A 21453-nucleotide genomic window follows, 5' to 3' on the forward strand; every position below is an offset into this window, starting at 1 on the left:
CGCAAGCTATCCCAAGTGGTCCGCGAGCAGACGTGGTAAAATATAATATAGATGAGTTGTTTGCCATATTGAACTAACTTGTATGTAAATCCAAACAGTTCTGCAACGCTGCCTATGTAAGTTATGCCAGTTTAAATCATATGAATTCTCTGACACAATAAGCAAGGTGCAAAGAAAATAAGCAACGTGGCTCAGTGAGTAAGCCTATTGTGTAAATAACTATTTAAGTAGGTCTACTCTTTTTTTTCAGCTAAGTGGTCCGTGAGGTTTTTTTTTATTGATTAAGTGGTCCTTGGTCTGAAAAGGTTTGAGAAACACTGCCCTACAGTCTAGAAACGGATTCATTTGAACTGTGATTGCAATTGCAACATACCAACCAAATGCAAAGACCAAATACAATGATGGCAAATTGCCAACTCTTAGTCCCTAGACTGTGACATGATAACGGTGGCGTACCTGTGATCAGCGAAGGTCTCGGCGTTCTCGCGGTTGAGCGTGCCAGCTGTGGCAAACATGATGGTGGTGTCCAAGTCAGCGATGATGCCAGACACAGCGCTGGCGGCTGTGATGCAGGCCTGGGTGCCACGGTTACCCGCCTGGAGGGCGGCCAGCACGTGGGACACCTGGGGATAGCGAGAGAGGGGAGTGTTTCAATGTGAGCTAAAAGTTCAGTGATCCAATAATATTGGTTCTCTTGCTCAAAATATTCTCAATTCTTTTGATTTTTTGAGAGGTTTGGAGCTAGTTTAACAGAGCACCAGGCGCGCGGGAACCTATTTTTGACCAGGGGTGCTGAATAACAAAAATAATGGATGTCCGACGATTCGCAAATAATTTCTGAATAGCCTAAAGTGTGTCGTCTCCACAGCAAGTATGTGTCCTAATAATTTCTATCTTAGTGAAATGATAGAATAGTGAAATGATTTCACTAGCTATGTATTTATTATTTTTGCAAAACTGTAAAACACAGTTTCTTTCAGCTTATCCATGGTTTTTTTGAACGTGTAAATCGCATAGAATATGTAGGCCTATATCAACCGTAGGTCTACACACTTGATCGCTATCACATAGATGAAACCACGCCACGGTTCTTACAGTAGCCTAACTGACTCACGTTCACCTTGATCTCTATAACTGTTAATTTTTAGTAGCCTATATTCGAACCTATCCATAACCCTTTTTTGCTATTTGACTCATCATTTCACATACAAAAATATAAATAATGTCAGACAAGCGAATTAGTAATTATTTAAAAAAATATATAATATTTTTTATATAATATTTTTTAAAAATCCATCTCCTGCCAGCAGGGGGTGCTGCAGCACCCTCAGCACCCCCCTTCCCGCGCCCTTGCAGAGCACGTTCATTAAAACTAATAGTAATCAATACATTTAGTGATTTGTTTAACTAGTAGATTATTTCACAGAATGTTTTGTGTAATTTCAGATGTATCTAATCAAACATAGTTAAGGTTACATCTTACCTATGACACACACACACACACAAAATGACCACATCCCGCAAACGGTCATCACTTTGACCCTGTCCCCCTGTGAGGTCCCGGAGACTGTGCTCACCTTCTCGGAGACCTTGCGGGCGCTGTCGATGAGCTCCTTCTTGGTGAAGCTGTCGTTGGGGCTGCACTGGAGCGCTCCGGCCTTAGTGACCAGCCCTGTGCAGCTGTAGCCCAGCTCCCCAACCTGCTTCTTAATGTGGGAGCCAATCTGCAGAGGGCCATGGGAACAAAACATCAGCACTCACTGACCCATCCTCAACATCATACTCATATGCAACATGCAATATACACAGAGGGCGTTTTTGATTTCAGTCAAGGCTATTTTTTAAATGGTGTGTCTGTAGACAAGCTTCCTGATAGCTTTTTTTGGTGGCAAGCTATTTTACTTTTTCACCTTCAGTCTTGTTTTGGTTTTAGACAGAGGGTACCTGTTGGAGTACGTCATATGCACCCAAGTCACAAAATAATCTCATCTTCAGATTTAAAATAGCACTGTTGTGCCTTGCTGCTTTTGACCTCAAGAGTGTAGCTGCTGAGAATGCCTGTTAACTACATACAGAGGTTATTTACCAGTGTGTAGGCTTAAGGTTAACTAAGTCAATCTGAGCAAGGCTAAATCTATGTGCTGACAGAAAGATGGGTACCATAAAATGGAGCAAGAATATATTACATTAGATTTAGCAGACACTTCTAACCTAATTTAAATATTGTGTTGATGGTAAGGAAATTATTTGTATGTCATTTTACCTCATCATTCTCTGCAGTGACGGCGGCACCCTTGGCTTCAGAGGCCAACTGTCCAAACTCAGTGGTCAGCTGATTGGCCAGGCCACCAAGCTCATCAGGGTTGGTGTTTGATTTGGTGACCTGAAATAAAAGAGAGAGGTGTTACATTAGTCATTAGGGAGAAGTCATACATATTTCATCAAAATATCATTCATTTATATACATGGTTGCCTGTGTAGATTTCTAAGGAGAAGAGGTGGCATGGAGTTTTTTTATTCCTTTTGATGTACTGCTGATTTTATCTTCTGATGTACTGTGAATTTATTTCAAGCTGTTTTTAGCAGTTATACCGTGTTCCCTTTCCCAGTAGAGGCTCTCATGTGTAGTAGCACAATATCACTTGAATTGAAATCGGTCTTTGACTAGTTGGTACTCCCTTACCATCTCCTGCACAGTGACTGCGATGGCCTTGGCCGTCTTGACCATGGTGGTCTGGTAGTCCACGAAGGTGCCCTCGGGCTCCACACTCCGGCCGTCCTCCATGGTGTTGATGGCCCCGGTGATGGAGTCCACCATGCCTCCCACGGCTCCGGCGGCGCTGGCGGCCTCGTTCAGGGTAGCGGCCAGGTCGTCCACGGCCTCCTTCATCATCTGCACGGACTCCTCCAGGGCCTCCTGAGTGTGAGCCGCCTGGGAGAGCGAAGAAATAGTGTAAACAGTTAAGTATAGACAGGAAAACACAAAGATGTAAACATAAACAAAACTACACTAACACTGATATATGAATGTAGACATACAGTATGTGGGCACACATAGACACACAAACAGTCCTACATGGTGTGAAATAAATAATGATGCAAAACCGCAACATTTTCCAAAGTACATTGCAATAACTATATCTGTTAGTATATAAATGACAATTTCACTGCGTCAAACCCATTTCTTTGTATGCAAATCACATTTAAAAGTGCTCGTTATAATCTCAGTTACGAATTGCTTGATTTTTGTTTGTTTGTTTTTCAGGTGCGGTCACCTTGGGGTTGCCTCCGGCCTCTTTGGCCGTGTAGAGCATCTGGAGGGCTGACTCAGTCAGGGTCTTGGTCTGGTCCAGCACGTTCATCTGCTGCTGGCTGTTGAGGATCTTGGAGGCGGTGCCAATGGAAGCCATGATGAGAGGCTCAAAGTAGCTGACCATCTGAGACACCTGAGGACAGGACACAAACAAGACAAAACGAGTCAGAGAGGAAGGTCTCACCGGTAGACAAACACAAAACGACTCCAACCAACCCAAAATAACAGTTTCATTAGACTAACTGCACGTCTTAAAAGCACTGAGCTTGCTTCATTGCATTAAACTGTAAGAAGACAAAGAAGTATAAAAGTAAACTGGGCATACTGCCATGACCCAGAAAATTACAGGAGGTCAACATACAGTAAGTAGTAAATGAATGAAGACTTGAAAACTAGAGCATAAAAGAAGAAAAAGAGAGAGTGATGGACTGAAGGCAGTCACGGTAAGCATAGCCCAGATTATGGAGATGACTGGGGCCAATAGAGAAGGAGCTGGAGGAGAGGGAGGAGCGTCTCACCTTGTGTCCGAGCTGAGAGGCGTCCGAGCGGGCGGCGATGGCCACTGGCTCGATCAGGTTGCTGATCTCCTGCACCGAGGCGGCCATCTGCCCATGAAGAGCCTAGAGCCGACACACACACACACACACACAGTCAGTCACTTGTGCTAAATTCTCTTTATCAGGCTGACCAGAGTGACCAACTTGGTAATGACTACCTAAATTGGCCTACATGTAATATGCGAGTCTGTATGCAAACACTTGTTTATACGGGTCGCAGAGGTTAATTGTGAGTATATGAATCTAGGATGAATTGAGTTTATAATTTTAAATGGGTGTCTGTGCATGTGTCCACATGTCTTTAGAGGACATCTGTGAGTGAGACCAATGTCCAGCCGTACCTCGTGGGAGATGCCCTCCCGTGGGGTGAGCTGCTGGCTGATAGCAGCCAGAGAGGCCTGGTCCACGTCACGGATGCAGTTGTTGAGCACCTCGATGGCCTCGTCACACTCTCTCTGGCCAGGAGCCTTATCTCTGCACGCACACAAACACACACACACACACACAGAAAACATGTTATAACAACCACCAGGCCAAAAGCCTACAGTGTAAGAATCTATCACTGCTACATGTTTAATCACAGTAGTTAAGGTTAAGCAGCTGCAGTAGTGTGTAACCCTAAATAGTGATATTGTTAGAGTACTGGTCTAGTCCAGAGGTTAGTAGTGTTATAGTGATGTTTTAGGCATTGCTATATAACGGTAATTGGTCATTTTGCCCTATTTTAAAGAACTAACTGTTCTGCACTCACTGTACCTCATGTTGGTGATGAGCTTCTTGATGGAGTCGGAGACAGTTCTAGAGTGGCCTGCAAGCACTGACCACTTGGGTGGGTCCTTGGGGTTGACGGCCAGGGAGCGGGCCGTCTGGATCAGGCCAGTAGAACTCTCAAGCATGGCCTTTGCCGCGGCAACAATGGGCTCCATGGCAGCCATACCCTAAACAGAAACACCCACAGGCAGATAAGGCACAAGCACAGAGCATGACTGCTGTTTCAATTAAACAGAATGCATCTAATGTGCCATGTTGTTGTCTATAAAAGTAGAGCCAATAATTATAAGATAATGAACTATTATAAACAACTATAAACAGTATAAAGCATTTGTTTATTATGTTTTTTATTTTGCTAACATTAAGGCAAAATGGGAACTTACTCAAACACTCAAATGGGTGTTTTATTCCAGTAACATAACGACTTTATCTAATACACTCACCCCAGGAGTCTAGAACTGATCAAGATGAGCTGGGTGGTTTTAAGAGCTGCGCTGTGTTTTGCACAGACAGATGGCCACGCTGCTGTAAACGTTACCTCTGGGCTGATCTGGGCAGGCATGCTGGCAAACTCCGGGTTGGAGGCGAAGGCAGTCAGGTTGTCCACGGCCTCAATCAGCGGGACAGTGGCGTCTTTGCACTTTGCACGGTTCTCCTCATTAAAGGCTCCGTCCAGGGCCTGGTGAGGGGGTTATCAGAGTCAGTGTTCGCCCACACACAAAGCTCTCTCTGAATGCAATTTCTGTAGTGTGTGGTCATTACAGTGCAGAGCCTGCACCCTTTGAAACACTACCAGAGCTACAGAGGATGGTTTTGAGCTGTACACTGTTCATCTAGAACCTAGAACCACACAGTACTTCATCAGACTGTTCTAATAAGTGTTATCAACTGCACATTTGTTTCACAATTTCAAGTATTCTTAAAATGTGCTAACTGAACCTTTTAGCTCACCAGGATTACTTTGTATTTCCATCTGTGTACTGACTTTTCCAAGATGACCTTCAGACTTTTATGTTACATAATGTTCCCATCCACACACCCAATCTCACTTGACTCACACATTCCAGCTCAACTTGTTCAACTCACCAACATACACCACACATACACACACATACAAACACACTCCTCCTTGAATCACGCTCCAGCAAATACATGCCCACGATATATTCACATACATTCGCTCATGGACAATAAACACACCCACACAAAACTGTTTACATGTTATCTTACGGCCACACAAACAAACATAAGTGCACTCTCCTAATCAAATGGAGCACATTCATACTGCACATTCCCATAAGAACCAATGTATAAACATCTACAGACAAACTTTACTGTATATACAGATCTATTTACGGTGTTTACTCTCTCTCTTTCATATGACCCCCCCACACACACACACACACACACACACACACACACACACACACACACACACACACACACACACACACACACACACACACACACTCTCCCTGTGAAATGTCCTGTTTTGTTTTGTCATCCTAACCCCTCATTATCAGATCAACAAGAGCATCTCATTATCATTATCAGTCTCTTTGCAAGTTCTCTCTCGACTTGCGTTCACATCCCACCACAGGCCTGACAATAATGACACCAGCCCCCCTGCCCAACCCTCCCCCGCTCTCCACTCACTTTGATGGACTTGACGAGGTTGGCGGTGCTGTTCGCAACCTCCTTGGCTGACTGGACGAACTGTCGCTTAGCAACAGGGTTGGATGTTTTGGAGGAGGCGAGGCGGCAGGCGTTGCAGAGCGCAGACGTGTGTTTGGCAACAATGGTGGCGGCGGAGAGGACCTTGGGATTCCAGAGAACAATTAAACACAACAGAAATGACCATAGACATTATGGCAATAGAGGACAAGACCTAGTTTTGGGACAATGACACTCCATCAACATGCCACCTTGTCAGTGAAAGTGAACCACTGATGTTGAACACTTAAATCAGCTGTGGAGTCTAACAATCACTATCTCTCCCCCAACCAGGCAGGTAACTAAGCCAAAAACCTAAGAAGGGTTGATGCACAGGAAGTGTAGCAAAGTAAGACCGTATCTAGTAGAGTATGCTTTAATTACAATCCTCTAATAAGTATACTGTATTTTCTACACTGTATTGTGAGTCACTTCAGATGACTCACTTTAGGCATCTGCTAAATAAATGTAAATAGAAAATCTCCAGAGCAACTTGCAGAATAAATGAATCCACCTCAAATACTTTTAAATACAGAGTTTAAAGGCGTGGGAGAAAGTGCTTTGAGCCCTAACAGAGTTTCGGTTCAGTTGCCCCTACCTGGGACTGCGTGCAGGCGGGGTCCACCAGGTTCTGGCAGGCCATCTGGATAGACTGCCTGGCCCGGGCAAACTGGGCTGGGTCCACCAGGCCCTTCTGTCCAGCGTGGCTGTTGGGGTCAGAGACGCCCACCAGGTAGGCGCCCTGAAGCACAAACAAACACAAACAAACACAAACAAACACAGCCATCGGTTAGTCCAGTCGGGTAGGGCACAAAGAAGCAAACAGTTCACCGAGTCGGCACAAACACACAGTCACTCACTCACTCAACACAAACAACCGTCAGCGGTTACGCAGACAGAGCAGTGAAAGCCAGAGGGCTCAAGGAGGTCAGGGGAGGAAGAGGAAGATGAGGAAGGTGACGAGAGGAAAATTAGTATGGTTGAAGACCTGTTGCAGGGAGAAGACTATACATAGGAACTATACACTAGAAACCCTGGTGATTAGAAATAGAAGTGGTGTGGTGTGTGGTAAAATAATAACCATGTGATGGTGATGGCAGGTTTCAGAGCTGCAAATGTGTGTTTGTTAGGTTTCAACAGTTGTAAAGCATTCCAGGCTGCAAGAGACATAAGGACGTTGTTCTTTTTGCTTTTCCACATCCTCCAACTTCTTATCAGAGTCGCTCACCCACCAAGTTTTTTCTGGCTATCTGCCATGGCAACACCAACTGGACTTCACAATCACTAATAAGCACCCCCACCACTCCTAGCCCCACAGACACGAAGACACGAACACACACACACACACACGCCTGCATGTGCATGTGAACAAACACTGCTGACTGAGACTTCTGAATCATAACGGTGTGTTGCTGTATAATGAGACGTTCTAAATGCTGTAAAAGTGGGGAGCACACAAAAAGATCGGCGCGAAAGCTTTTAGAGAAGCCAGAACGCGGAGCATTTAAAGATGACTCATTCCTCACTCGTGACGGGCAAGTTGGAAAACAGTGAGGGGACGAGAACGAGAGAACAGCAGAGGTGAGGAGAGGAGGCAGAGCGGACAGCTTGAGAGACAGAAGGAGGATGGAGGGAGCGAAGGAGAGACCGCAGTCAGTAGAGGATGAGTGAACTAATGAATGATGGGTAAATAATAGGCATAGAGGAAAAGAGAAAGACACACTGAGAGAAGCTTGAGAGAAATAATAAAGAGAATGAAACTGGGTGGGTGAGTGAGTGAGTGAAACAGTGAGTGAGTGAAACAGTGAGTGAGTGGGTGGGTGAGTGAATGAGTGAATGCGTGAGTGAGTGAAACAGTGAGTGAGGCAGCAAGAGAGCATGTGTGTGTGTGTGTGAGTGAATGTATGTATGTAACAAGCCCCATCAGACAAATCCCATTTGTGTTCATTTGTGATGCACTAGTAAGTCCAGATGTTGTTTTCAGTAGTGTGTCCAGAGCATGCATGGTTAGAGAAGCAGGCTAATTATGTAGCACAAGTGGAGTGGAAATCACGCCGACTCCTGTCTGCTCGTCATGAACTGAATGTTTTCCCACACATATCCCATTACACGTAACGAAAACACTCTAGTGATGCATGCTGGGGTTCTCCACAGTGTGGGAACACCAGCTGACAAAACACTTGTGATCTTCTGTCCCCGTTAGCTTCGCACCTCAAAACAGGATGACTGTTACCGGTTGCGATACTAAGGTGCTGTCTGATTCTTTACACAGTGACAGGAGATTGCGTAACGCAGAGAGAAACAGAGGATGGAGGAGGCAGATGGACAGTGCGGCGCAGTGCAGTGTGGTTTGTGGAGAGGAAGGGGAAGCTCGGTGGGGCGTACCTGGGCGGCAGCCTCGGTCAGTCCACACAGGGCCTTAGAGCCCGAGCTGACGGAGTCTCCAAACTCGGGCAGGTTGCTGTTCTTGGCGTTGTGGGAGATTCCAGCCATGGCTTCACCCAGAACCTATGATGGAACAGTCAAGAAAACACTATAAATGTAAGTCATCTAACAGTGTTGTATTAGTAATAATGCCCACTTTTAATTAAATGAAATTAATGAATGCAGTCTGTGTCTTTAGGAAAATGCTATATTTTTGACTGTAGAAAGTCAACGTAAATAGGCAGTTCATTCCAATACTCGCACATATTATGACAATTATGAAGAAAACATTACATTAAGTCTGCTACATCACATATGCTGCTACGGTGCTGAAGGCACTGAAATGGCGTAATCCACATAATACAGCATTAGCATAGTAAGCATAACACAGCATTACACATCCCCATTAAATGTAATAGGCCTAGCATCTTGCTATATAAGTAGTTTTCAGGGGGGAAGATGAGACTCCTACCTTGGAGTTCTCCATGACACTATCAATGCAGTCAAAGTAGCCCATGTCGTTAACAGCTTCAGTTGGGTTCTCCAACATACCCCTCACCGTCTGAGATGGGGCAACACACACACACACACACACACACACACACACACACACACACACACACAGTTAGAGAGAGAGAGAGAGAGAGAGAGAGAGAGAGAGAGAGAGAGAGAGAGAGAGAGATGGCAGTATGTAAGGGAGAAATTACTCAAGCATGCATATGTATATTGTAATTAAATCAATGACTAAACAATTTGACTACAAAGAAAATATGCATAAAATATCATACTGCTTTCCCAAACATCAGCTCATATTTTGGATGCAATATGCCAACAAGACAATGACAACATCAGGGCATATGTTTTGTAGACTTTGCTTTAGCTTCCAGCCTTGTGTCCCCTTCTGCTACCCATCACACAGCATGTGCCATACAAAGTAAAATATAATCTACTTAGAAAAAAGAGAGAGTGCATAAACAACATTTGCTTTCCATATAAATACTGAAGACTCTAGGAAACAGACTATGCCACATGCAGGATACTTCTGCACTTCTGAAGTAAAAAATAATAACAATAAAAAATCTGACTCATTCTGACTTCAAACTGTTCGTGGAAAAAAGATTAAGGGACGGAGGGGTGGGGGGTGTTGGGGAGGGAAAAGAAAAAAAAGAAAAACCCAAAGAAGAAGAGAAAAGAGAGAGATGAGCGGTACCTCGAGTTCCCTCAGCGCGTTGTCACACTCCTTCTGGCCCGGGGCCTGCTGGGTGCACATGGTGATGAGCTGGTTGATGCTGTCTGTGACGGCTCTGTGTGTGTGAACAGAGTCAGAGAGGAAGAGAAGAGAAGGAGGGAGGGAGAGAGAGAGAGAGATAGAGGGGAACGGGTGTTAGTCATAGAGAGCGGAGTTGATAATACAGAGGGAACGAGGGCGAAAGAAAATGAGAGGGAGAGCAGGAGGCAGGGGGATGGAGAGAACAGAGAGAGAGAAAGAGAACGAGACAGCTAGATAGAGAGATGGTGTTCATCGTGGGCGGGCTCGCCCCCACACGAGAGCCTGCTCATCTCCCATGCTGGTCTCTCTCTCTCTCTCCTCTCTCTCACTCTCTTCTCTGCCTGCAGGAATCATAAATGCCATAAGCAGGAATCATTGCCTCTCTCTTTCCCTCTCTGCCAGTTTCTATCGGTCCTCCTGACTCTCTTGAGCTACTCCAAAGCCCCAGCTGCTTTGTTTGTGGTGGCCAGACTTTGAGAGAGAGAGAGAGAGAGAGAGAGAGAGAGAGAGAGAGAGAGAGAGAGAGAGAGAGAGAGAGAGAAGGTCCCATCAGTTGTCATAGTGTTCCGTCAGCTGTAGTGAAGTGGGATACAGCGAGATCCCCGGCACGAACACACCAACACCGGTGCTTCCTCCCACGGCTGCCGGAACGGCCACCGGAGACGCTGGCAAATAAAAAAAAAAAGCCCCCTTCTCCACCACCCAATCAGGTCGTCATTATGCAACCCTACCCAATCCCATACCAATGTGTGAAGAAGAAAGACGAATAGACTTACATAATCTATGATCATAAAGGCTGGAATAATATGGGCCAGTGTGTGTGTGTGTGTGTGTGTGTGTGTGTGTGGGGGGTGATGGGGTGGGATCTGTAAACACATTAGATCAGAAACACCCCCTCACTGTTGCTTTGCAACTTTGTCTTGACCATGTATGTGTGAAGAGCGAGTGTGTGGGTAGGTCTGCACGCTTAGGGTGTGGGTGTGTTTTGAAAACTGGAAACTGCTGTTTATCTTCACAGTGTTGCTTGTGTAACACCTCCTCTCTCTCACTCTCTCTCTCTCTCTCTCCAATAGGCGTATCAAGACAATTCAAGAAGACTACAAGATGCAAAAGCACTACACATATTCACAGTCTCAATGAGAAGACTGCAAAGTCACCGTGTCTTAAAACATCATGTCATTATTATACGCTACCTTAGTGAAAGATATCAAATTGTTTTCGTTTTCTGTGGTCTGCTTACAACAGACAGCTATGGATAAAACAGATGGAAATTCCCACTTCCTTGCCCAGTTTTTCAACCTGTGTTTGCAGATTGCACACAGCTTTTGAACCAGAGGATTAAACTACCGAGTACACCCGCTTGTTCAGTACATTAGTAAAAAAATGTAGTAAAAATGTAGTGGTTTTCCTATGGCACTAATTAGCAGACTAGTCTTGGTCTGGACCCCCGATGCCATCCCATTCGGACTCCAAACCAAACCTAAAAGTAACCTAAATTACCAAGATTCATTTTCATTAAATTTTTGTGATGATAAAAACAGAAATGTTCCGTATAACTTCAGTAGCTACAAGAACCATCATCTCACTTGCTGCTACTCAGCCAATCAAATCTGTGCATCTGTGGAGTCAGTGAGTGGAGTTGCTATGGTGATGAGACTCACTGACAGCCTGACAGGAGAAATGAAAGACAAGAGGAGAGAAGAGGAGACGAGAGACAGTCAGAGGAATCTCTGGCCTGATTGAAGAGGGGGGTCTTTACCGAGCGGCAGCGGCCAGCTGGTTCTTAAGGTTGGGGGAGTTGGGGTCAGTGGCGAGCGCTTTGGCAGACAACAGCAGCTTGCTGGAGGACATGGAGATGGTCTTCAGGTTGGTGACCACCTGTGTCTGATCCTCCTTAGACTGCAGAAGAAGAGCAGAGGTGACCTTTAGCTCAAATAATTCAACAAGATGACTCATTCAATGACTAATTCAAGAACTGACAAAATTCTGCAGTTTCGTAATTAATTCAAAGCAGAGGCCTATGTGCAGCACTAATTGATGCTTTTACATTTTGACATTTGAACTAAACTTTGAACTTAATTTAAAGACAGTCAAATATACAATCAAATGTAATATGTGATCATTCAAACCAAGTTTCTCAGTAGGTCTAAAGCCAATGAGGGTTCAGTAAGAAGTGGGTCCACATTGCAGCAGTACCTGGGACTGTCCAGCCATGTCCACTCCGGCCTCCAGGAAATCGTTGAAGTTATTGCCGAACTTGCCCGAGGCCTTGGCCAGGTCCTGGGTGGTGCCGCGCGAGGCCTGCACCAGCTCGTTGGCCGACTGGTTGAGCCCAGCGGCAGCCTGGTTCAGGTTGGACTGCGCCTCCTGGAAGCTCTTGTTGCTCGGTGGGAACTGTGGGAAGGTGGAGGAGAGAGGGGGGGAGTGAGTGAGTGAGTGAGGGGAAGAGGAGGAGGAGAGAGGGGGGTGAGTGAGTGAGTGAGTGAGTGAGTGAGTGAGGGGAAGAGGAGGAGGAGGAGGAGAGGAGGAGGAGGAGGAGAGAGAGTGAGTGAGTGAGTGAGGGGAAGAGGAGGAGGAGGAGGAGGAGGAGGAGAAAGTGTGAGAATAAAGGAGCATTACTCGGGTTGGACATGTAGCATCATGTTTTAGGGCATGTTTTTTCTTGAACAATGAAACTGTGAGAGTGGGACAAGAGGCTGAATGCTCTGTTTACATACAAGTCTGTTATTGTCACTCAAAGTTAATAACTTTGAAAAAGCTTGTGAGCTGTGAAGCTTATAACTCTCTTAACAGTCTGTTAGCAGCCGTTGCCTACTGGTTAGCGCTTCGGACTTGTAACCGGAGGGTTGCCGGTTCGAACCCCGACCAGTAGGCATGGCTGAAGTGCCCTTGAGCAAGGCACCTAACCACTCACTGCTCCCCTCGAGCCAGCTGTTGTTGCAGGCAGCTCACTTCGCGCCGGGATTAGTGTGTGCTTCACCTCACTGTGTGTTCACTGTGTACTGAGTGTGTTTCACTAATTCACGGATTGGGATAAATGCAGAGACCAAATTTCCCTCACGGGATTAAAAGAGTATATATATACTTATACTATATAACAGTAGTAAAAAATTAAATGTTCTGTTCTGTTTAAATAATATAGTTAAATAGAGTGTAAATGGAGTTAAATAGAAAATTAAAAAACTGTGCAGAATCACTGCAGGTCAGGGGAGGACTTCCTACATCACCAGTGCACTCACTGAATCAGCCAGGAGTTTCTTGCTGGCCTCTCCGACAGTCCTGATGGCGTTGTCCACATCTCTCTGTCCAGGCAGGCAGTTCACGCTCCTGTTGAGTGCCTGGGACACGGCCTTCGCCACCTGACACACACACAAAAAAATTAAGCTCAGACAGTATTCCACATGCAAGCACACGCACTAAAGTGACACATAAAAAAGCACCGTGCAAGTTCCTCCTTTTCTCACTGCATTAAATGACCCATCATGGATTATCTCAGCTTCTTGCAACCTTCTCAAGTATTTCACCAAACTAACATCTCCTCTCTAATGCCAATTTACCCATAACACTGTGCATTCATCACTCCAACTCAGTCAAGGCCAGTATAGTGTACCATAGAAAACATTACTGCAGACCCAGCTGTGCCTTGACATCTTTCCTATGTCTGGTTCTGTGCTGTATTTCTGAGTGGATGAACAGTAGTAACAAACAGAATGAAAAATGACTCACTTTCCAGGGTCAGTGTGTGCTAGAGTAAGGCACTACCCAAGGACCAATCTCTTGCTACAGTTTGCAGTACTGTATTTCACCTGCCTGCTTTAAGCAATGAGAGTCTATGATTTTTATAGGCTAACTTACCATTCTGGGTTAGCATATGAAGCAGTAACTCACTAAGCAGGAATACTGCTGAACAACAACCATCATTAAATGCTTAAAAGTGAGTGCTCAAAATTATAGCCTAAGCGGTCACAGTGGTCACTCAAGGATACTTTCAGGAATTGGCGGCCAGTAGGGTTGATATTAGTTAACAACCAACCTGGGCCAGTCTCTGCTGGCTGTCCGGGTCTCCAGGTTTGGCGATGGCTCTCTTGGTCTCCTCGATGAGGTTGGCAGACTTGTCCATGGTGTCGCTGGCACAGTCCAGCATGGCGTTGCGGGCCTGTGGGTCATCCGTGTTGGCTGCCACACCACGAGCGGCCGAAGCCAGGGCGCGTAGAGCCTGGGCAACATCTCTGGCAGCTTGGCCTGTGTGTATGTGTGTGTGTGTGAATGAGAGAAAGAAAGAAAGAGATGGAGCATTAGAAAGAAAGACAGACACAATGATTATATATACACATATGTGTATGTGTTTGTATATATATGTATGTGTGTGTGTGTGAATGAGTGAGAGAGAGAGAGATAGAAAGAAAGAGAGAGAGAGAACACGGGTGACATAAAAAGAGATATATACACAAGGCATGCTATAACATGAATGACAGACAGGGGGCGCTGTAGGACACTGCAACAGCACATCTACTTCTATACAAAACAATCCAAAACTAGACAGCTACATCTGCAACAATTGACATCTTAATTCTGCCCAGCTGTTCACAGACGCACATGGACGCTCACCTTATCAGCCTCAAGGTCAAGCTAACGGACAGCGAGCAGTAAACTTTTCTGGGTCAGTATGTCCCCTCAGCGCATACATAACTGTAGGTCAGCAGTACACACATACTGGACTTACTTAAAACTGTTTAGGTTTCTGTCCCACCATGATATATGTTCTGGGTGTATTTCAGGAACACTGTACATGCATATGGAGGCCTGTGCTGTCCTCCTGCAACATCCCCACACTCATCAATCACTCTCTCTCTCTCTCTCTCTCTCTTGCTCGTCCTTTTGATTTATGCCTTTAACGCACTCACTGCTGTGAAAAGCTTCTCACTGGATTTCTCTCACACTTACACCTACACAGTTTCACTTAAAGTCCATGTCCTGCATATACTACACCATCTTAGTCACTTCTGTCTTACACTTGTACAGTTTGACCACATCTTTTCTAAAGCATTCCAACATTCACTTTCTCTTTCACACCTGCTCAACTCTCACCCATCCTCCCATGTTCTCTCTCTCTCTCTCTCCTCATGAATCCCCCCATCGCTCCTGCTCCCCCTATGTAATCTCCTCCAGAGCCTCCCCGCCATACCTGTTAACGTAACCGTTTTTCCCGGGTTTCTCCCGTATTTCAAGGTCATCTCCCAGCACCCTCCCGGTTTGTTATTTCTCACGGAAAATTCCTGTAATTTGCATGGCCATCAAACTTCATTTTAAAATCATCATCATCCATTCAGGTTGCCAGATTGTGTATGAAATACACCCTACACATACACGATCACTTAGTTTCAATTTCTACCGTTTTGTCATAGGCTAAAACCTGGCAACCTAAAACCCAAATAAGGAAGCGGGTGCCGACTGCGCAGCCTGAGTCTCATCGTAAGCAAGCGGGCTAGATGAATGGCCTACTCCAAAACTACCTGTTATGAAATTGTTGGGAATTTAATTGATTAACCCATCACATAAACTGTTATTGAGTGTTGTTGATACACTGAACTTGTGCCCTCGGAACCAAATCTGACAGCAAGCAGCTTTGGAAGTAGGCTGCAGACAGGCAGCTGGTGGATACATAACTGGCATGCGTAAGGTAATGGTAAGTTAAAAGCAACGACTGAAATGCAGTGTTGAAACACGTGTATGAAACGTATTAAATATGCAAACACAGATCCGGTATAAACACTGACCCCCTGAAAAAAAATCTCCCGTTTTTGGAAAGCTAAATGTTGACAGGTATGCTCCCCACCCTTCCCTTCCCTTCACTCTCTCTTCATCAACTCATTCGTTTATTTGCTCACTCATTCCCCCCCTCAGACCCATGTCCAGTCCTGTCCCTTACCGGCGTAGTTCTCGTTGCCCTGGGTGGCCTCGCTGAGCAGCTGGGCAATGGCCGAGCTCACAGCCTTGGTGCTGTTGCCCAGGTCCTGTGAGCACTTCTCCAGCTTAGGACAACAACAACAACAACAACAAAATGTTTACTCTCAGCTCTGCATACTTACTGTTTATATATCTGCTCACTCATTACTGCACAGTAATGGCTTGTAGTAGACACATTGTATAAATTATGATTGACAGTACTCTGGGGACCTCCCACATCAGCAGAAGCCTACAGCACAACTCATAACTACTTATTCACTACCATCATGCACCATCAAGTGAACTGTTTGGAGACTTTAGTCGTAAGGCACAGACATGAAAGTTGACTGTTTGCACTGTTGTACAAATGCAGCAATAAATAAATATAAAGCATTAACACTCCTACTGTAGAACAGAAGTTGAAATGTTCACTATAATGTTTTTGTGCTGTGAATATTAAGAGAAAATACAGGTTAGAAGTGTTAGGCCTGAGCCATTTCACATGGCGTTATTTAAAACTGAGGACGTAAGCACTCTCGCTGCTCGCTGTGGGTAAGGGGGGAAGCCACAAACGGCTGCACAGGGTCATGTGACAGGAAGTAGTGCGTTTTCCTGAGTGGGGGCTGGATGGGAACATGGCCATGTTTGTATGTGTGTGTACACGCACCAACACAAGGAACTGTGTGTGTGTGGAGGGGAGGTTTGAAAGCAGAACCATAAAGCTGACAAGGCCTATTTGGAACTACCTAACTATGACAAAGGTCACATAGATAAACAATTTACTGATTTACTTCAACAGGATTTTGCGTAATTATCTGAAGTTATCTCTTAAATGTTTGTAATTGAGTTGAAGTGAATTAAAATAGCTATATAATTAAGTAAAATATTCAAGACTGGGTGTGTGAACCCTATACTTCAGAAAACTGGTGTCTTGCATCAGAAGTGTCTGTGTCTTCCGTGTGAAAAGAGGAAGGACTGGATGTACATTTTGTATTCAGAATTTACCTTTGTATTTAGAACTTTGTGTGTCTGCATGTGCATGCGTCCATGTGTGTGTGCGATTCGTTAAAATATATATATATGAATGATCTATACATATATATATATATATATATATATATATATATATATATATATATATGAATGATGTGTCTGTGTCTGTGTCTGTGTCTGTGTCTGTGTCTGTGTCTGTGTCTGTGTCTGTGTCTGTGTCTGTGTCTGTGTCTGTGTGTGTGTGTGTGAGTGTGTGTGTGTGTGTGTGTGTGTGTGAGTGTGTGTGTGTGTGTGTGTGTGTGTGTGTGTGTGTGTGTGTGTGTGATGTATGTGTGTGTGTGTGTGTGTGTGTGTGTGTGTGTGTGTGTGTGTGTGTGTGTGTGTGAGTGTGTGTGTGTGTGTGTGTGTGTGAGTGTATGTGCATTTAGTGGCCACCACTCACCGTCTCCCCGGGCAGAGGCCTGAGTTTGCCCTCGGCCGCTGAGGCCTTGGCCTCCTGCATGTCCTTCTCCAGGCTGCGCACAACGGCCAGCGCGTTATCAATCTCCAGTGGCCCGCACGCTTCCTGAGCCTGCGCCCCCATGGCCACCGCACGCAACCCAACAGGAAGAGAGAGGAGGAAGGATGGACAGACAGAGAGCAAGGGTGTGTTTGTGTGTGTGTGTGGGGGGTAGAGACACAAACAAGTTAGGACAACATGGGACCATGAGACTCAAACAGTTCCAAGAAACAGTCACACTCATGGGTCACTCACGAGGAACACTGCTCATCATTTAGCAATATTTTGACATTTATAACATTTCAAAAACACTGCATCTTTTTTAGTGTCAGAAAAGCTGACTTGAGTGTTCAAACATCTCTTGGAATCTAAGAACTCTATTTAACTCCATTTAAGGTCTGGAATGGAGACAGCTGGAAACCTTGAGCCTCCATGTGTATATTTTTTCCCCTTTTTATACTTTCCAGTCAAGTCAAGTTCATGATTAATGCCTTGAATTAAGGAGATTGCTACAACAAATTAAGATTATTACCCACCATTGATTAATAAACCACTAGCTTTTCTTAATTACTACTCCATGCCCCCTGGACATAATCCATCACCCCCTCCCCTCCCCTCCCCCTTCCTCTAGGTCACTCTCTCTGCCCATTACATTACCTTCTGAGCGGCGGTACGAAGCTCGGCGAGGGCACTGGCCAGGTTCTTGGCACACTGGCTGAGCTGCATGGCAGAGGCCTGGTCGCCAATGGTGGGCACGGTGGCCTTGGCAGCGGTCACCATCTTGGCACCAGGCTGGAGGCAACAGCAGCAGGGGTAGTTATTTCAGATGCCCCTTGTTAACGTCTCAGGATTCAAACATTCATGCATGCATTAATGCCTATATCCACCCAGAAATGCATGTAGGCACTAAATGTATATATCGACAACCACAGGACTAGAAGGATCACGTACCATACATTTGCTTCTTCATCTGAAGGCAATTAGCTACTTAATGTTTTTTTCACCGTGTACAAGAGAATGACTTAACCCGCTGCACTGGCAGGTTGATATCTAACAGGGTTTTCTTTTCCTCATACACTGGAGTTTGTCATACTGCCAATTCAGAGCATGTTCTTTCTTCTCCATATGGAGTTTTATGTCGCGGAGTAGCACTTAACATTTCTCTCATGCTAAACTCCACTTGCAGATGTTGGCTTGGTGCTTGAAATGGTAGGCATGCTGAACAGACCATGTCAAGAACAGGGCCTCCCTACATAACACGCACACCGAGATTCAATGTTATTCTAAGCAGTTAGTCACTTCCAAATGCCGCTGGATGCCTTTGAAACGACACTGTTGTTTCACTAATAAAAAGAGTTTGTAGCACTGCCAATTGATTGTATGTTCTTTCCTATCTGTAATATATTCTATTTCTGTCCATATTCTAACTTTGAAGAGAGTGCTGAACTTAAACAAAGAAAATGTGTGTTGTTAGCAATTAAAGAAACTACACAAGTAACAACTGCCTAAGAATTGTCCGATTGACCTAGCACCCTAACAAACCAACAAACACAGCTATGATCACGGTCGGTGATGGTGACTGATCAGTGACAGTGCTGTAGGTGGGCAGTGTTACCTGGAGGAAGTTCTGGCTGGCTGCGATGAGGGCGAGCTGAGCGCTGGGGCTGTCGGGTTGGGACTGGCTGCCCCTCACTCCCTGGACCAGCATGGGGATCTGCTCAGCTACCCCCTGTGATGGGAGAGGAGAGGAGAGTTGACATTTAGATGAATTACACAGACCCAGCCTTGGGTTTGTTTACCTTTCAGAGGTATTTATTTGAAGTGACTTTCAGTAGAGGGATGGAGACCTGTGAATGCCATTGTTGTGCACCTTTGGATTCAAAACAATAAAACAATGCCCTCAAATCTAGTGCATTAGCATCTTTTTCTGACCTATAGTTTATTTTACCAACACTATGTCTGTACACTTCTAACCTAAAATGAGTATCTGCCAACACTATGTTCTGGTAACAACATGTTCTTACAAATATTTTTGTGGCTTCTTGGCAGAACCATTTTAGCTTACTTTAGCAAGCTAACAACCACATTTGTTTAAAAGTGTTATTGTGTGACCATCCATTTTCCCACAGCTAGGCAGTGAGGGGGAGGCAGCATGATATGTGTCCTCATGTTCACCTCAAGAGGGCAGGAAGTCGCGGCTGCCACAACACTCACCTTGCAGCTCTGCACAAGCTGCTGCTGGGCCGCAGGGTTCTTATTGGACGAGGCAGCATGTTGGGCGGCGGCAATTGTTTGAGTAGCGGCGGCGGCTGCCTGCTTTGTTGCGTTCTGCAAAAACAAGAGCGGCAGATTACAATCAAACTCGCAAACTCACTCAAAATACAACTCACAACGCTTTCTTTCACACATGTGCATCTTTATAGTGCCAATGTGCTCAAGTATTTGTCCACACCAACCAAGTTTACTATAAGATCTAAAATTTAAATTGCAATTTCAATGCAGTTTCAAGACAGTTGGAATTCTGGAATTCCATGTTAATTTCTTCATTGAATACCATCGTGGTCGTTAGAGGTAAAAAATAGAACACTTTACTTGCCCCACATTTTCCTGCAATTACAACAGAGTAAACAGTGTTTTCCGCGATGCATATCAAGATTTCAATGGTCACAACCGTTTAAAGGTGATTGCTTCCTCATTCCACTTTGTCTCAAGAGAGAGAGAGTGTGTTTGTGTGTGTGTGTGTGTGTGTGTGTGAAGGCGTATTTAAGAGGGTGTGTGTACAGTGTGTGCAGACTGCTCCACTACAAAGCCCTAAATGCTCTGCAATTCAGGGCTATTTCAAATCAACCTTTACAATGAAATACCTCGAGAGTTGTCCACAATAGAAATGCTAGATCTCATCTTATCTCGAGTAAAGGAGAAGGGACTGTATTCACAGACCATCTACCTCGGCCTCTGAAACGCAGCTTCCTCCCACGCAAGCACCGCTAAAAAAGTCGAGACACGCCTCTCATCCGAACGTCGCCAGTTCAGAGAAAAAGCAGCCATTTTTTGCTGATCAGCAACCCCCCCCACCCCCCCAAACACACACACACCCACCCCCATCCCTGTACACACAGGCAACATGTTGTGGCCAGTTGTTCAGCATTTTGTAACTTCCCCCTAAGGCTATCCACAGCACTCACAAGAACAGTTGCATGGGTTCAACCTCCTCCGCTCTCCAGGTCTTTTTTGTATCGCTTAAAGGCCCTAAATCTGCCTTCATGACATCTGATGGAACACACACTCATGATAACCAATGACATTTACTCCATGCTGACAGGCTCCAACAATGCCCATGTATGGAAGAGCTAAACATCCAGGGTATCGGAGAGACCCCTGTGGATATTTAGGTTAATTACAACCTTCACAGGAGTCAGAGACCATATGAAGACAACTTTTAATTTAATAGCTGAAAACACCCAACAAGAGGTTTGCAGCATACAGGAAATGATATGTATATAAGACTGGGAGGGTCTGCATACATCACCGTGCATTTGTTTGTGCTTCAGTGTTTGCGTGAATGAGATAGAGATAGAGATATATATATATATATATATATATATATATATATATAGAGATAGAATGAGATAGAGATAGAGATAGAGAGAGAGTGCATGAAAAAGAAAGGCCTGTATACCTCCAGCTTGTTGATGAGTCTCTTCTTGATGGCGTTCTGGGCGGCAGCGTTGGTGGCCATGCGAAGACCCTCCGCAGCCTCACGCAGCTTCTGCTGCTGCTCCTCACTGTCAGGGTTAGCTGCAGCTCCCTGTCCACACACACACACACACACACACACACACACACCAAAATGTTCATCAGTTGACCGATATTAAATATCCATTACTTTGAGAAAGACTCAACCTCAATGCAATCAAGAACAGGTAAAGCAATGAGGAGTACTTTAAAAGGGTTTGCAATGATGTAC

At 45.0% G+C, this 21453-nt stretch overlaps 1 protein-coding gene across 3 annotated transcripts in view; it reads right to left on the reverse strand.

Moving 5' to 3' along the window:
* The window catches only part of LOC125304405 (talin-1-like), a 70262-nt gene that overhangs the window by 2660 nt on the left and 46149 nt on the right, over positions 1–21453 (reverse strand). For all 3 annotated transcript variants that reach the window (XM_048258645.1, XM_048258646.1, XM_048258644.1), the window contains 24 exons: positions 21166–21294; positions 19701–19814; positions 19102–19215; positions 18144–18278; positions 17430–17558; positions 15978–16080; positions 14082–14290; positions 13288–13407; positions 12245–12442; positions 11808–11947; positions 9989–10082; positions 9251–9340; positions 8740–8862; positions 6953–7096; positions 6298–6459; positions 5180–5320; positions 4627–4808; positions 4212–4344; positions 3832–3933; positions 3276–3446; positions 2684–2932; positions 2264–2383; positions 1578–1724; positions 457–623 (listed from right to left, as the gene is read on the reverse strand). In XM_048258645.1, the coding sequence (XP_048114602.1) occupies positions 457–623; positions 1578–1724; positions 2264–2383; positions 2684–2932; positions 3276–3446; positions 3832–3933; positions 4212–4344; positions 4627–4808; positions 5180–5320; positions 6298–6459; positions 6953–7096; positions 8740–8862; positions 9251–9340; positions 9989–10082; positions 11808–11947; positions 12245–12442; positions 13288–13407; positions 14082–14290; positions 15978–16080; positions 17430–17558; positions 18144–18278; positions 19102–19215; positions 19701–19814; positions 21166–21294 (3416 nt within the window). The remainder of the gene's footprint in view (positions 1–456; positions 624–1577; positions 1725–2263; positions 2384–2683; positions 2933–3275; positions 3447–3831; positions 3934–4211; positions 4345–4626; positions 4809–5179; positions 5321–6297; positions 6460–6952; positions 7097–8739; positions 8863–9250; positions 9341–9988; positions 10083–11807; positions 11948–12244; positions 12443–13287; positions 13408–14081; positions 14291–15977; positions 16081–17429; positions 17559–18143; positions 18279–19101; positions 19216–19700; positions 19815–21165; positions 21295–21453) is intronic.

Source organism: Alosa alosa, chromosome 12, assembly GCF_017589495.1.
Source record: "Alosa alosa isolate M-15738 ecotype Scorff River chromosome 12, AALO_Geno_1.1, whole genome shotgun sequence".
NCBI classification, from domain to species: Eukaryota; Metazoa; Chordata; class Actinopteri; order Clupeiformes; family Clupeidae; genus Alosa; species Alosa alosa.